This window comes from Populus trichocarpa, chromosome 19, assembly GCF_000002775.5.
Source record: "Populus trichocarpa isolate Nisqually-1 chromosome 19, P.trichocarpa_v4.1, whole genome shotgun sequence".
Taxonomy (NCBI): Eukaryota; Viridiplantae; Streptophyta; class Magnoliopsida; order Malpighiales; family Salicaceae; genus Populus; species Populus trichocarpa.
Genome location: NC_037303.2, coordinates 9,050,259 through 9,068,220, shown reverse-complemented (window position 1 = coordinate 9,068,220; position 17,962 = coordinate 9,050,259). Strand labels below are relative to the sequence as shown.

Below are 17,962 nucleotides of genomic sequence, written 5' to 3'. Positions count from 1 at the left end.
TATTTAATTATATAATAAAAAAATAAACATTACAAAATCAAACACCAACCCTATATCGAGATGTTTTTTTTTAAACCGTGATAACCTCATAGAAAGCGAAACAAAACCAATTATAAAACTAAATTTCTAATTAATCTAATATTTAATAATAATAAAAAAAGTTAAACTCATCAAATCCCCTAATCAGATCAACTACCCAAATCTATAAACATGTGATGAATTTTATAAAGTTTAACGAATACAATAGTGTGTGTATCAATTTTATATTTAAATGAGTGCTTGTGCTTGTTTAAAATTCAAGTCCAAGTCCAAGCTCTCCATGCGTCTAGATTTTTTATTAAATTTTTAAGGAGTTTCTGTTTTCCTTTCAATAGAAAATAAGGTGCCAAATCACTCCTTACATTTTCAGAACCCCGTGCCAAACGAATCAATTTGTCCCACCTGACCAGACAAAAAGGCGTCTCCTCCAAGGCCAGGTTCCCTAGTGGAATCACAAGGCCAAATGAGAACACCTCAGCACTTGCATAAAATAGTGTGTTTGACAGTGTGGTTGTGGGTGCTTTTCAAATAATTTTTCGTGTTAAAATACATGTTAATGATGTTTTTTTATTTTTTAAAAATTATTTTTGACATCAGCACATCAAAACGATCCAACACGTTCCCCAACGTTCCTGAGAGATTCTTACGCGTTTTGTGAAAGACTAGGCATGTTTGTGCGGCAAGATTTTCTAGGTTGAATTTGGTAGGTTTTTTATTTAATATTAAATTAATTGAAAATTTATTTGTTTTGATATGTCTTTAACAAAAATTTTCATGTATTTGTGTTTTTTTGCAAGTTTGATATGTTCTGGGGAGAGAAAGTGATTAAAATTGTATTTAAAAAAAAGTTAATTTTATATTTTCAAATTGTTTTAATATATTAATGTAAAAACTAATTTTAAAAAAATAAAAAAAATATTATTTTAATATATTTTAAAATTTAGACCGATGCTGCATTTTCGAACATTCCCGAACAGACTTTGCATGTAGCCTTTGTCTGATTAAAGACTCAAACAATGAACCCAAAGGATGATCTTGTTTGATTCATTTATCATATGCCCCGTTTCGCACCCTTACAGTTCTCTGCGTATACGATACAGTCTTGGCCTGAGCTGGAGGAAATTCTTATGAAAGAGAAGCTCTCATGGCCCCAATCCATATCAAACAAGTAGCACGCCCTTCGCTCAACAAGGATACAGAGGCAAAGGGACGAATGATAACACGCTCCATAAGTGAAGAGGTTGGAATTCAAGCAGCGGTTCAAAATATATTTTACTTTGAAAAATATATATATATATATATATATATATATATATTAAAAAATTATTTTTAATATCAAAACAATTTAAAAACACTAAAAAAAATTAATTTTTTTAAAAATAAATTATTTTAGAAATACAAGCTGAAAAACCACGTTCCCAAACATTCTGGAAAAGAGCCACAACTTTTTTTTTCAGGTTCCTAAATCAAACTTGCAAGAAACGATACCTTGCCCAGTTTTAACTAACTCGTGTTCAATTAACGTTGAAAAGTACTTTCAACTCTTAAATCACAAGAATCAATCTAAAGATTTATTACGATAAATTAATTTATTATGTAATAATGCATTTGATTTATCATTACAAGTATGGATCACATATAATCTTTTCTATGAATAAACCAACCAAAATAGAATATATAGCCACTTGTGGCTTTTGTGGAGTATGGAATACGCCCATTGATTTATTGTCTTTCATTATTTCTTCAATTTCCGCAACCCAAGTTTTAAGAAATATATAACCAGGCCAAACGAGGTTGTTTCAGGAAATAGCAAGGTTACATACAACAAAGATGGAATGCCAACTTGTTTGGAACTGTTTCATGTCCAAGTTTATTGAAATAAAGCTGCAGATGATACCAGCGTGCCTCAAGTCAGCTTGTGAATCGCTTTCATGTCAGCTGCTTCCTCTAGAGTTCCTTTCTCGACATGGTCCCACCACTTGAACAGGAAGTTGTCCACAACTAGTCTGAACCACGGTGACAACTTCAAACCTTCCTCGCCAGCATCTGCTTTTCTCAGAAGCTCCTTCAATTCATCCTGGTTAACGTACTTGATGTCAGCTACCTCATCAGGGTTTGGATTTACGCTAACATCACGAACAATGAAGAGCAGGTAATCAACTGCAAAATTGAAACATATAAGAGGTCAGCAAATCAGTCGAGAGTAAAATGCTATCATGACAGGAAGTTGGAAGGAACAATGAAATCAAACTGTAAAATACAAGGAATAAAAGCCTGAAACATTAGTTAGAAAAACACGGTTTGATTTCAGCACAACCAATGGTCCCTAACTCAGAAGGAAATGAGGCAAATTGACAAGAAATACAGGAAAAATATGATGAGAACACCAAACAGCTGTAAACCATATCAAGTAGGGAACATTACGTTCATGCTCCCCCCACTTTCCATCAGAAGGTGCCTTGTACAATATACGCCCCAGAGGACTGAACTGATCAACTGGCACATCTTCAGCAGGAATACCAAGCTCATCGAAAAGCTTCCTCTGTGCAGCATTCCTCACCCCTGACAATTACAAAGAAGAAAAGGTAAATAACTTATTCCCCACTCCAGTGAAACATGTATAGTAGATGATGCTGGAGTATGGACAAATGCACAAATATGTACCAAGGGCATCCTCATGTATAAGCTCAGATTCACGATATAAAGGATGGCTGCAGCAAGTGTTAGTCCACACCAGGGGAAATGTTACCTTTGTCGCAGAGCGTTGCTATCAATAGAACAAAAAAATAAATATGTTATGTCAATAGTCATAAATTTTCACAGAATAATTGTGAATAAGAAAAATGTTGTTCCAGTCACAAAATCAGTTTCTTAGTAAAAGTCTTTCTGATTTTTTCAGCTCCTACAATGTGCAAGTTATTTAGTTGGATTCTCTTAGTGATTAGGCTGTTGATGGATTGGGGTAGCTCCACTCATGTGGTCATGAATGTTGTCTCCTTGGCATTTACAGTTTTTGATTGTGGTTATAAAAGGTATAAGCTTGCAGAAATTTTCTAACTACGAGTGCAAGAGTGCTTAAAGCAATAAAAGAACAATCCATTCCCTTCCATTGAGGTAGGAAAAAGCTAATAACATATCAAGTCATATTAGGTTACAAAATCTTTAGGCATAACAATTAACATGCAAGATCTTATAATTCTAAAAATGAAACACTAATATTCTCAAAACCAAAAAGGCCTCGTCACAAACTGGGCTCAAACCAGTGCTTTCGAGAAACATGGTCTGGAAATATTGACCACAAACCTGAAGGAGTAGCTCATGTTTTGAGTTGAAGAGAAACACACTAAAAGCTCTATGCAAGGCATTTCCCTTCAAAATATTTTCCCACAAATGACCTGTAGATTTCAAAAGCATGAATTATGAGAAAACCAGCCTGAAGATAATCTAGTCTACAAGCATTTTAAGATAGATCCATCAAAAAAAAAAAAAAAAACCCTGCAAGTTAGCTGTTTGTATTGTCATGCAAAGACTACTCACATGCCTAAGGTACGAAAGATTACACGACATGCAACAGGTAATTTCATTTGTAATCCATTTAATTAAACTACCAAATACTAAATCTGCAAAAGGTTTCAACACGAAAATTATACTTACAATTATACTTGGAGTCATGACCAACAACCCGATCATTCTCATCCACTAAAATGCATCTGCAGCCAATTAGAATTAATTAAAGATAATCAAACCTAACTTAGGTATTAGAATTAATTAAAGATAATCAAACCTAACTTAGGTAATCAAACCTAACTTAGGTATGCAATCAATTGTAGTAAATAACAAGAATTAAAAAGTTCGGAAAGCAATTTTTTTTTTTAAAAAAAAAAAACCAGATCTCTAACAAAGTCTATGGTCTAATGCAAGAGCTTGCAGCCCCCAACATTAGAAAGGTGAGATCTCAAATCAAATATCCTTTCCTTTATTATCACTACTTACTATTGTTTTGACATCAATTATTTCACACAGAACTGATCCTTCAATTTACAAGCTCTAATTATAAACTAGAATTATATTGAGCATATTATTGAACATAAAAATAAAATTGACAAATAAACATATATATTGAAAATTTACACATGGGATATAACTGACTTCACTAATGAAAATGATCGTACAACAGGAGGAAATGAAAGAAGCCCATCAAATCGTTATATATATTGAACAAATTAATTAAATCCCATTTAATCCCACGCTCAACTAAAAAGTCAACTCAAGAAGCTAGCAAAAAGGAGCGCGAAAAGAAAAGAAAAATACAGAGATTTTCTTTATGCATCTCTATACACAAACCAATAAAACCTCAAAGTCCCATTTCTTTATAAATTGTTTTTGAAAGGGAAAAAAAAACATAACCCAGATCAGCAATTAAAGCAAGTAGCACGATAAGAACCAAGAAAGAAAGAGAGGCATTGGGAGCAATGTAAATAAGAGAAAAGGGAGAGGAAAAATGGGAAACAGACTCGTCCTCGAACATAAGGCGTCTCTGGACAGCGTCCATGCCAGCATCAGGAGCGTCACCCATGGTTGGGGGGGTGGTGGTGGCGGTGGGGTTGAAGGACGAAAAGACCCTCGCGAATAGAGAGGACGGCGACTTTGTAATATGGGTGAAGCGGAGGAGGGATGGATGGGGAGAATTGGAAGAGAGGGAAGGGGTTTTGAGAGGACAAAAGGCAGAAGGGGGAGGGATGGAAGGGGAGAGTTTAATGGTGGTGGGAGGAGTAAATAGAATGCGAGAGGTCAGAGACATATTTTCTTGCTCAATCCCTTGTGATTATTAATTCGTTTTTAATCCGCCGGACTGACTTTTGTCTACGGTCTATGGATTATGTGCCTACCCATGTTGAAATTGAATGATGGGTATTTATTTTATTTTATTTTTTATTCATTGAATTTTTCTTCTTCTTTTTTATGGTCAAAAAATTATTGGTATTTTCTCCCAGTCAATAGGGTATTGATAAAAAAAACAAATTAGGTAAGGAATCACAAAAATGTCAGCTTTTGAGGTGATCGCACACTTGTTAGGTCTTCTAGGTTATAGGCCAAGCTTTTTTCTCTTTTTTTGGTACTAATAACATATTAATATTTTTTTTAAAAAAAAAAAACTAGTTTGACTAAGATGTAAGACATCTACGTAAGGTTTGTCTCATTCTTAAATATATCATAAATATTATTCATAAGAAAAGGACAGTTGACCTCTTTAATTTTGTACAAAATGAAACACAAAATATTTTCGGTGTTAGTTTATTTGTATAAGTATTTTTCTTTTTACCAAAACTAAAATGCTAAATTAGAAAAGAAAAAATGAAAGATGATGGAGCGTGCAGACAACTCTTGTTCAAGGAAGGATAGTTCATAATTATATTATAACAAAAGTTAAACGGTGTGGGGAAATCACTGTAGATCAAGAGATCTTTTACTATGGATTGTAATAATAATTTCACTTTTAATTTATCGTCTTATCTTTTCGCAAGATATTTCTTTGATTATTTGCGTTTTTTTCTTTCTTTTCTCTCTCTTAACAACTAAAGTACATAAGTGTCATCTATTTATTTATTATTTGCTTGGGTTTGACAAATACGTCAGATCTAAGGCCCTTAGGTCTGGCAACAATGTTACAGGCCAAAGGCTCTAGGGTCTGGTAACAATGTTACAGGCCAAAGGCTCTAGGGTCTGGCATAGCCACTAGACCCAAATCTCTTGGGTTGGAATGACGATCAGACCCAAGGCTCTTGGGCCTAATATGGCCGTCAGACCCAAGGCACTTGGTCTTGGGTCATCTTATCTTTTCACGAGACATTTCTTTGGTTGTTTGCGTTTTTTTCTTTCCTTTCTTTCTCCTTACAATTAAAGTGCACAATTGTCCTCTATTTGTTTGTTATTTACTTGGGTCAGGCAATGGTTGTCACACCCAAGCACCTTCAGTTTGGCAAACACGTCAAACCCAAGCTCCTTAGGTCTGGGTACTGCGCAAGATCCAAGGTCCTTGGGTCCGACAACAATGTTAGGTCCAAGGCTCTAGGGTCTAGCATGACTGTCAGACCCAAGCCGCTTGGGTTTGGCTTAGCCACCACACCAAAGCTTTTTAGATCTGGCATGGCCGCCAAATCTAAGTGTCTTGGGTCAGACATATTTATTAGACCCAAGTATAACGTGGGTCTGACATGTTGTTAGTTCCAAGTAAACTTGGCTCGGGCATGTTTGACAGACTCAAGGTGCTTGGGTCTGACATGATTGTTATTATTACTGTTGTTGTTATTGTTATTATGATTATTATTTTTATTGTTGTTGTTATTTTTAGTATTGTTGTTGTTGTTGTTCTTCTTCTTCTTTGTTTTTGTTATTATTGTTCTTCTTCTTCTTTTTATTATTATAATTATTATTTAAGTAAACTTGGGTACTCAAGACTCTTGGGTTTGACATTGTTGTCAGACCCAAGTAAATTTGGATCAGACATGTTCTTATTATTGTTGTTGTTGTTGTTGTTGTTATTACTGCTATTATTATTATTATTGTTGTTGTTGTTGTTGTTGTTGTTGTTGTTTTGATCAAAATGTAAGTATATATAAAAGATAAAAAAAATATACAAGGCTGGAGAACCAGCAAGATCATATACAAGAATATACAAAAAGGAATAGGCTCTCAAACAAAACATTTACATCAAGCCCATCTAAAAAAAGCTAACAAATTAAAAGGAGGAGCTGATATAGGTTAAATGAGGAACCAAATCCGTGATGAGGTGCCCTACCTAACCAAAAAGCAGAAGGCAGAATAACATTGTTGAATAACAATCAAACACAAGACGTACACTGAGGAAGGCTAGGACTGCTTCATAGCAGGCAACAAAAGGAACTCAGCATTCGCCATACATAAAAAGAGATAACAGCAAAACGAAGCGAGGAACATTTCTATCACAGGCCAACAACAGATACAACATAGTAGACGATGGACTGCCTGAAACATGATCAACACAACAGAGGACAAATAACCAGCAGAGAACAAAACAATAGAAGGTAGTCGTCTGAAAGGAACTTCGGCAAAGAAAAACAATTCCCAGGAGAACAAAGAGACAGCAGCAGCAGCAACCAACCACCGAAGCATAACCTCCCATGAGCTTCTTATCCAAATACATCAACAACATTGCAAGAAGACACAGCACAACAAGAAGACAAAGCAACAAGACACAACATCAACCAACCAAGAGTAGAAAATGATTGGCTTCATGAAAATGCAGGACCATATAGAAGAGAACTTGAAATCTGCGAAAAACTTGGGTAGTAGTAGTATTAGTATGATTATTATTATTTTTATTTTTATTACTCTTATTATTATTGTTAGTATGATTATTGTTATTGTTATTGTTATTATTGATATCACAATCACAATTACAATTAACTATTACTATATTATTAGTTATTAGTTATTAGTTATTGTTATTATTATTATTCAAGTAAACTTGGGTACCCGAGTTTGTTGGGCCTGACATACCTGCCAAACCCAAAGCTCTTGGGTCTTGGGTTTGACATTGTTGCTTAACCCAAGAAAGCATGTTCTTGTTATTGTTGTTGTTGTTGTTGTTGTTCTTATTATTATTATTATTATCATCACAATCACAATTACAATTAACTATTACTATATTATTATTATTATTATTATTCAAGTAAACTTGGGTACCCAAGTCTGTTAAGCCTGACATGGCCGTCAGACCCAATGGGCTTAAAACATTCTCTATACTCTTAATTGTTTTTTTACATTTAAAAAAAAAATGATATTGACCCACTGCAAAGCACGAGCCAATATACTAGTGTTTTCTATAAAGAACTTCCTTTTGAAAGAATGGCGAATTCAATCCCTAAGAAAGTTTTAATGCGATTTTCGGATGTACCTAACTTTAGAAGAAAAAAATATTTCAATGTTTTGAAATAAAAGCCTTCAGTCGATTTTCCACATGTGAGCTCGTACATTAAGAGCCTGTTTATTTTTACATTTTAAAAACACTTTTTTATTTTATTTTTTTGCTTTAAATTAAGTGTTTTTATGTTTTTTTTTATCATTTTAATGTACTGATGTTAAAAATAATTTTTTTTAAAAGAAACATTGTTTCGATACATTTCCAAACAAAAAGTACTTTGAAAAGCAATTACTACCACAATAACAAACGGGCTCTAACTAAACAGGTCTTCAACCTACTTCGAGCGAGGGGTTGGAGGGTATAATACCATCCAAGGTGCATTAAGTCATAAAAATTGATTTTATAAGATGAAAATAGGTTTGCTTGAGTAATTTTATAGTGCTCAACGAGTAACAAGTAACTAGTAACATTCTATTAGTTACTCTTTAGAATCCACTTTAAAAAATAAAAAAATGTAACTAGGAGAGAGAAATTGAGATATTTTTTACGAGTCATGAATTTTATACTCTCTTATTTTTATGTATGTCTCTTTTTTCAAAGTGGACCCTAAAAAGTAATTAATAAGATATCACTAGTTACTACTTAAGCACCATAAAAGTTTCTAATTTACGATGTCGTTTGTGTTAATTGGTGAATTGCACTTTGCTATGAATCATATTAAAAAGTTTTTACCCTAAAAAACATGTGATTGTTGTCAATGCATTTTATAATATGAGAAAAATTTTAATCATGAATTGAAAAGTTGATTATTGCATTTAATAAATAAAAATATTATATACTCTAATAAATATAAAAAAAATAGTTGTTAACATTAACTTAAAATAAAGTAAGGAGGTTAAGAGATAAATATAAATTAAGATATTTTATCTTATATCATAAGGACCTCTTTAATTTTTTATCTAATTATATGGCAGTATATATTTTTTTTGTAAAAATAATAATAATTCAAATTTCATTAAACAAAATAATTTTCTATTATAATTCCTTCCTTCTTTATTAGCTTTCTAAGCTATGTTGTTTATTCAATAAATACTTAGAACAATTAGAATTAATATAAAAAAAACATTTGAAAATTTTAAAATGAGGATAAAAAAAATATCTCTTTAATTAAAACTTATTCATCTTATTAATGCACTCAATTTATTGACATCTTTTTACTAGAATAATTGTTTTTTTTTAAAAAAACAAAATAGCTTAGTAGAACCTTGAAAGCAAGTTTTAGTAAAAAAAAAAAGTTTTTTTAAAAAATAGGCTTTGATAATACGTGAATATATCAAAAAATAAAATAATATAATGCTGACGCGTTGTCACGAAAAGCTTTTAGGAATTTATTTTTTAATATGATATTAAAAAAAACATTCACCTGAAAGACAAATACAATTATGAAGAAAAGGTATTTTTTTTTTGTTAGAACCTCCCTTTTCAATTCATGTAATTTATTTTTTGAAAAACAAAATCTTTTTTCTATTATGAAGTATAGTTTATTGAATAAAAAGTAATAATAATTATAAAAAAACAAAAAATCCTTCCGATGACAATAATAACTTGAACTTTATTTTCATAGAATATTCATGACCACAAACATAAAAAAAACAATATTCATAGCAATTTCATGTATCATAATTAATAAAATAATTTCCAATATTAAAAAAAATAAAATTCTATTTGAAAATAAATGTTAAAATGAATGACATCTAATAAAATAATATCTTAAATATAATCTTATTCATTTGATTTTGATCAAACTTTAAGAAAATAATCTTGAAAGACTATAACAAAAAGGGCTTGCTAATATTATAAAAAAAATTATAATCTTATTTAAAAAAACTAAAACTGAATGATATTTAATTTAATAATATCCTTCATATAATTCTAGTTATTTATTTGAATAAATTTTAAATAAAATTTAAGAAAAAAAGGATTTATAAAAAAAGTTCAGGTTTCTTGGCCTGTTTTTTTCTTAAAAAAAAAAAAAACAAAGTAGATAATATGTCATTCACTATATGACTTGCTCACTATATTAGGTATTTGGAAATTTAGGATCAGACTTCTAAGACCCATAAAACAAAATTCTCAATGTTTAAGAAACACCATAAATACCTCAATAAATCCATTTCTAGTCTTAGATCAACATTTAATCGGTCAAAAAATGATATGAATCTATAAAACTTATCAAACCCTGATCTATATTTTTAGGTAAGATGAAGGATCCAAAACACTGTAATGAAACTTCTCTCATCAAATGAAACCCACGGACACTAAGATTGACTTTTTTATTGTCAAAATATGGACAACCGATAATTTTATCACTTTTTCTCTGTTTTCTATTGACTCTCTTTCATCTCATTAATTCCAAGAACTAAAATGCAAAAGAAAAAACCCATTGAAGTGTAGCACTGAAACATCTAAACCTCAATTAAAAATAAGGACCAAAAATGAAATAGGAAAAAAGTTTAGGGATCAAAATTTTTACAAAGTGCCTCATGAACAATTAAAAAAGGAAAAAAAGCCATGTAGTTTTAATTTTTCATAAGAAAAAAAATCAAATTCTATTTTGTAAAATTGAGCATCAACTTAATATCAAGACATAATTTTTGACACTGTGAAAACCCCACATCAAGTAAATTGAAATAAATTATCAGGTTCAATTCTCAGTCAACATGACATGGAAGGATAAAATTGAAAAAACAAAGTGTTTGGCAACTAGAGTACAAAATGGTTCATAAACAAAAAAAAAAGAATATTGTTGAAATCCAAGGCATTTCGTGAATTGGTATACAATGTTTTCCCATCTCTTTTATATTTGTAATTTTCATTCTTAGAAAATGTTTTGTTGAACTGATATATTAATTTTTTTTATCAAATATTTTTTTTATAAAAAAGATGTTTACATGTATACAAGTTTGATAGAGTTTTATTTAGCATGTGTCAAAAAATGGCATATAAATTTGGCATTTTTGTATATAGAGTATATATATTGATCTTTTTGTTTTAGATATTTCTACCAATTTTTATTTGATAAGTCACAAAATTGTTTTAAAATATGTATTTATTAGTTTTATAAAGGGATAATTACAAAAAATCTCCTTCATTTTTCATTTTCAATCTAGGGTTTGAAAAATTATGGTCTGTCTTCGTGGTTAACGAGAAAAACCAAATTAGATAAAAAGATATGTTCGGCCTCATATATAATAAATGTAAATCTTTATAATTTGCTCCCAAACCTCATTTCTCTCTCTCTCCCAAATACTCTAGTCTCTTTTTTTCTCTCTACAAACATGATACACATATAGATTTGAAGTAGGGTCCTTTATTTTTTTTACACTTAATCTCTTTGTACGAGTACTAGGAGCCTGGAACCTCTTTATGTTGTTGTTTTATTCAACCTTGTTCATTTGAAAAAATGGAGAGGCGATTTTTTTTTAATGAAATCCTAATTCAGTGGCATGTGCATGGTGTTATTTTTTGTAAAATTTGTGGGTAATGGTTAAAGTATTATGAATATGTACTTGATTTAACAAAAAAACAAATAATTTCTAATTTACCCTAAACCTAATCTCGAAGCTTTGAAAACCCTATATTAATATGTTTTTGGCTTGATTGATTACAATATTAAGTGTTGTGATAATGTTTAAATTATTGTTTTCTTATTGTAATCCATGTTTTGTTAACTAAACATAAATCCCCTAATTTTATCAATTAAGGTTATTCTTTATAGTAAACCTAATTGATAAAATTAAGGGTTTGACATGTATGACTTCTAGATATGTATGTAATCAGGATTTATACTAGATAGATCTTTAACTAGGTTTATATTGTTTGTAATGGCAAGATACAAGATGTCATCTACTGTTGCTCACCATGGTAGCCTGTTATACATTGAGAAAGGTTGTTGCTTTGACTATATGATCTATATGGACATATTATTCATATGTAAACAAGTTTTTGTCGTAAATATATATGGTTTTAGAATAAGAGATGACAACTGAAATCAAATATTTAACAATGCATCAACATTGAAGCTAATGAATATGAACTAAAAGGAAGAAGAAGTATATATTTATATTGATGCTGATGATGTTGTTGATCCTATAACAATAAGTATGACAAGGTTTTCACTAGCAAGGTTGAAGGCAATAGGAGAACTGGGGTAAAATACTTCAATGATGATGTTGTTATTAGTAAAAAAGTTATAGTAGAATTTGATATTGATGAATTGAATCTTTTTTATGATGATAGTGATAATGTGGAAGTTGGCAAGAGTTTTAATAATGCCAATATAAAAAGTGAAAGAATAGTAGTGTGCATGACGAGAGTGGCGATAAATATTCAAATGACGATGATAAGGAGGAGGATAAAAAGGAAGAGGAAGATGCAAATGATGATTATATTCTTTCTAATAAGTAAGGATTTTAATTTGTTAACGAAAAAAAAAATGAATGGATTGCTAGCTTAAAAGGTGATACATGTTTTGGTTAAAGTTTGTTAAGTGACTTATAATTAGAGGATAAGTAGAAGGTAAATAGCGACAAAGATTATGATAATATTGCATTTAGTGCAAAATCAAATAGTAGTTTTGAGGTTTCTAAATATAAAAGTAGAGCAAATTAGAATAAGTATAAGAAGGTAAAGTTTGATCCCATATATGGTTTTAAATGTAAGACATTTAAAGTGGGAGATGATAAATCAATTAATTTCCAGGAATGTTAGATATTTCGCAATGTCAATCATTTTGTAGAAGTGTTGAGATAATACAAAAGATAAACATGGCTATCATTTGAAGAGATACCTTAATCAGAAGAAGAAGATTGCATTCACATGTTCAGATGTTGGTTGTGAATGAAGGATTTATGTTTCACTTGTTTTTTAGAGTAATACTTTCATGGTTAAGACTCTTAAAGATAAGTATACTTGTATTAGAACTTCCATTATAAAAGGTATCAATTTTACCTGGATTGCAAATAAGATACTATCTGTTATTAATGTTGATCTAAACATATATAAAGAAGCACTTGATATAATCTTAGAGGAAAAGTATAGTATCAAACCACATCCAATGCAACTTTGAAGGGTTAGGACAAAAAAGAATGAGTTTATGGAAGGAACTCAAAAGGAGTCATTCATTAGACTTCCTAGATATATATTTGTTAAAAAAAATGTGTATCTCATATTCTTATGTATTTCTAAGATATGATCCCAATTTCAATTCTGAAGGTTATTCACCAAGAAAGTTTTAAAGAATATATGTGTGCTTGAAAGCTTAAAAGGAGGTTTTTGTGAATGGTTGTAAACCTTTCATTGCCATTGATGAATGCCATCTAAAAGGTCTATATTAAGGTGTCCTTTTATCAGCAGTGGGGTTGGGTGGCAATAATAGACTCTTTTTTTTTTAATTATGTATGCCATTATAAAGGCAAAAAACAATGACACCTGAAGATGGTTATGTCTTGTATGGTTTTATAAAACACGGAGTATATTAGAGGTGTTTTTGCATTATACATAATAGGTAAAAGGTATATTATTCATAATATTTAAACATGTTTTTCTTTGTTGTGTAATGTTTTAACTTGTCTTTTTGAATGCAAAGTTTACCAGAAGTTGTACTTAGAGACATCGTACAATGCATTTCTATGCTAATATGAAGAAAAATGGGTTTTATAGTTTGGAGATGAAAATTGGATTTTGAGGAGCATCAAAAGCTTATACAAATCTGTCGTATAAGTCCTTTTTGAAAGATATCGGTGATGTTGACAAAGCAACTCCAGGTTGGTTGAATAACATCAATGCAAAAACATAGTTTAGACATTTGTTTGATAGTAAGTTAAGGTTGGAAATATAACAAAAAATTATGTGAGTCGTTTAACGGTTGGGGTGGAAAATATAGAAGTATGCCAATTATTTTATTACTAGAAAAAAATAGATTGAAACTTATGTTTAAGTTTCATGACATATATGCCAAGGTTGCATGTTGTGAAACATGCACCACACCTAATGTTAGGAAGCTGTTAGATAAGTTAAAAAGTCTAGATAAATGAGAATGATAGTAGCTAGTTCAAATTAATATAAATTTTTTAATGGCCGAGCAAATTTTTCTATAGATTTGGATAAAATAGAGTATTCATGTGGTAAATGAAGGATTACAAACATTCCTTGTAGGCATATGGTCCCTTGTGTGCAGCACAAGAGACTTAACTTGTATCATGTATATTACACATATAATAAGATTGTTTACCCTTTACTTAAGGTAGATCTGGATCCATAAGATGATGTCTTTATTCTACTTTATACTCTAAAAAAAAGTGTTGGTAGACTTAGAAAGAATAGAAAGAGGAAACAAAGAGAAGAACATATTAGTAATATTAGAAAGAAAAAAAGCATTTATTTTGAGGTGCAATATATATAAGCAATATGAACATTATTCAAGGAATTGTCAAAGAGATATTGTTGAACAAATTGGACAACTCAATAGTGCTAGAAGTTCAGGTGGTGTTGCAACCATAGTTATTAAACCCGGTCTGGGGATTGACCCGACCAAGGGGCCTGGTCTCGGGTTTCAGGGGTCAACCCGGGTCAACTCGGGTCAACCCGGATTAACCCGGAAAAATTAAAAAAAAATAAAGTTTTAATATTTCATATGAAAAAATCCATGTAAATATAGATTATACATATTATGAAGTTTAAAATAATATTTTAAAAAGTTTTTTATCCCACATTAAAAAGATATTATGTTAAGCTTTTAAGTTAAAGTATTTAAACTAAAAAAGTTTTTTATCCCACATTGAAAAAACATAACTTTTTCCTTGGAAACATAGAGTATATATACTAATGGGTTTCGAATCCCACATTGAAAAAACATAACTTTTTTCATGGGAACATGGAGTATATATATGAAAGGGCTTCAAATCCCACATTGAAAAGATACTATGTTATCCTTTTAAGTTGAAGTATTTAAACCAAAAGGTTTTTTATTCCACATTGAAAAAACATGGTTTTTTTCATGGGAACATAGTGTATATATATGAAAGGGCTTCAAACCCTACATTGAAAAGATATTATGTTATCCTTTTAAGTTGAAGTATTTAAACCAAAAGGTTTTTTATCCCACATTGAAAAGACATGGTTTTTTTCATGGGAACATAGTGTATATATATATGAAAGGGCTTCAAACCCCACATTGAAAAAAATACTATGTTATCCTTTTAAGTTGAAGTATTTAAACCAAAAGGTTTTTTTATCCCACATTGAAAAGACATGGTTTTTTTTCATGGGAACATAGTGTATATATATATAAAAGGGCTTCAAACCCCACATTGAAAAAATACTATGTTATCCTTTTAAGTTGAAGTATTTAAACCAAAAGGTTTTTTATCCCACATTGAAAAGACATGGTTTTTTTCATGGGAACATAGAGTATATATACTAATGTGTTTCAAATCCCACATTTGAAAGAAAGAAAGAAAAAAAAAATCGGGTCTCGTCCGGGTTCGCCCGGGTCACCCGGGTCCCGGGTCAACCCACCGGGTCACCTGGGTCCCGGGTCAACCCACCGGGTCGCCCGGGTTTGGCCGGGCTGTTGTCACAGCCGGTCTTTTGTTAAACCCGGACCGGTCCAGCCACCGGGTCGACCGGGTCCCGGGTCGACCCGCCGGGCCGGGTTTAATAACAGTGGTTGCAACAGGTTTAAGCGGTGACAGGGGTTTAAGGGATACTATAAAGGGTATAAAGGGTGCTTGTAGGGGTCTAAAAGGTGATGCAAGGGGTCTAAAAGGTCATGTTAGTGTTATAGATACTGGCAGGAGATTATAGGTGTTGATATAGCTGTGAAAGGTGTTGGCAAGGGGCCTAAAGGGTATTTACACAGGTATAAGAAATATTAGAAGGGGTTTGATAAGTGTTGCTAGGGGTGTTTCTATGGGTTTAAAGGGTACTGAAAAGGTTCTAAAGGGTGCAGGAAATTACAGTGATGTTGAAACATCATCATCTCAAACACTCAACCCAAACTAGTTACATTGATTAAAGTAAGCTTTGTGGATGATTGTTGCTTTATTAAAGTATGCATTGTGAGATATAATATTTAGTTCATAAATTCATTATTTTTATTCATTTCATTTGAATATGATGAACAATATCATAGTTAGGAATAGTAAAATTACATACACTAAATTACAAACCAATAATAACTTTACACTTTTAAAGGTAGCCTTCATATTGTAATTCATTATCCAAACTCATTGTAATTCATCTTTTGTCTTCTTCACTTCATCTACTATTCGATTGATTTCATTAACACCTTCTCCTTCTACAGTGGTTAATTCAATATTATTAATAGGTTTGCACCAATCAATGAATGTGTTCTTGCATAACCTTTCATCGCAACTATAAAAAAAACTTGTTTTTACTTGCATCTATTTCTGATATCTTGACAACTGTTCTTTTTTCACATTTCATGCACTTTTTGTTCTTGAACTTTAATCCATTCTCGTTGTTACAAGTTTGTAAGCTATTAGCATTTGATAAATATGATGAAATTATTGTGGTAATTTTGTGTCTATTTTAGGCAGTGTGTGTGGTTGATGATTTTTTGTGTTGGGTTAGTAATTTTAAAGAGTGTGTGTTTGCATGATTTGTAGTGAAGAATTGGAGTCAGGAGATAAAGATATATTGTTGCAAATTTTTGGAACAAATTTGTGTAGCTAATGTTATTGTAATGGTTTTTTTGTGTTAAAATTGTGAACAACACTGGAGAATTGTTGCTTTTGATATAAACCAATAAAGAACACTTTTCTATAAACTTTTTATAAACTTAATTGGTTCAAATCAGGGGTAAAATTGTAAGAAATTGAAAATTTGGAGTCAAGTAAAGGTTAAATTAAAGAAATTCACAGTTAAGAACCATTTTGAAAATGATGCCGAACTAGGGACTAAATTGATCGAAACCAGAGGTGATATTGAAGAGATTTGAAAGTTTAATGGTTAATTGAGGGTCAATTTACAAAAATTCGAGACCAAGGACTAAAATAAAAAAGACGCTGAAATTCGGGGCTAATGTTGAAATTCGGTAGGGGTAAAATTGCATTTAATCAAAAGTTTGGGGTCAATTAGGGGTGTAATCGAAAGAAATCAAAAGCCAAATAACTAAATTGAATATGGCCAAATCCCTAAATTAAAACCCTAAAAGCCAAAATGATGCGTTTTGACCAAAACGACGTTGTTTTAACCTTACAATACCAAAAAAAATAGACCACACGACAAGTCGTCTGGTTACTATTCACCAACTTCTTGTTCTTCTTCTTTTCTGAAAAAGTTGCTTGTGTGGCTACATTTCAAAGGTATTTAATGCTTTGTCTCTTCACTAAATTTGACAAAACATACACCGCCATGATAGCCTGACATTTGACTACATCCTGGTATGATTCTTTCTGAATGATTGTCACCACAGCTACCGTGACGCTGCCTCAAAGAGACCAACTCATAACGCCTTTAGTTGCTAATTTTTTTAGTCCATGATTGCATCTTTAAGCCAACAGTTAGGATCCTTCCTAGTTGAATCAATGGCCAAGATTTGCCCCCAATAAAAACAAAATGTCCCTCTTCTACCCCCTATAAATAAAGGTGGATTCTAGGCATTGAGGGAGAAGAAATCAGAGGTCAAAGTTGGAAAAAATCAGTCTTTCCCTTGTTTTTTTATTCTCCTCCACCAGCCTCATTTGCGCCACCACATCTCAGCCGTTGTTGCCAACACCAACCATATGTTGGTGTTCCCTGCACGACCAGGAACGTTGCCGGCAACCCTCTACCTCCAGCTAGGCAAGGTTTCTCTGTATTATTCTCCTCAAATCTCCCCCTTGCCACTGCATTCTACATACAGTGACACAACTAATTAAGCATGGTCACTAGGCTGGCCCAATGACCACGCAATGATGGGCTAGACTTGTTTCAACCCAACCTATATGGCTAGGC

General features: G+C 31.6%; 1 protein-coding gene across 1 annotated transcript; it reads right to left on the bottom strand.

Annotated features, from left to right (window-relative positions):
* Window positions 1-1,731: 1,731 nt before the first annotated feature.
* LOC7455211 (isopentenyl-diphosphate Delta-isomerase I) lies at window positions 1,732-4,913 on the bottom strand. Its single transcript, XM_002325433.4, has 6 exons — window positions 4,554-4,913; window positions 3,694-3,749; window positions 3,343-3,434; window positions 2,704-2,806; window positions 2,464-2,601; window positions 1,732-2,199 (listed from the first exon to the last, which is right to left on the bottom strand). The coding sequence occupies exons 1-6, from the start codon at window positions 4,838-4,840 to the stop codon at window positions 1,946-1,948; spliced, it is 930 nt and encodes a 309-aa protein (XP_002325469.2). The 5' UTR covers window positions 4,841-4,913; the 3' UTR covers window positions 1,732-1,945.
* Between the last annotated feature and the right edge of the window lie 13,049 nt (window positions 4,914-17,962).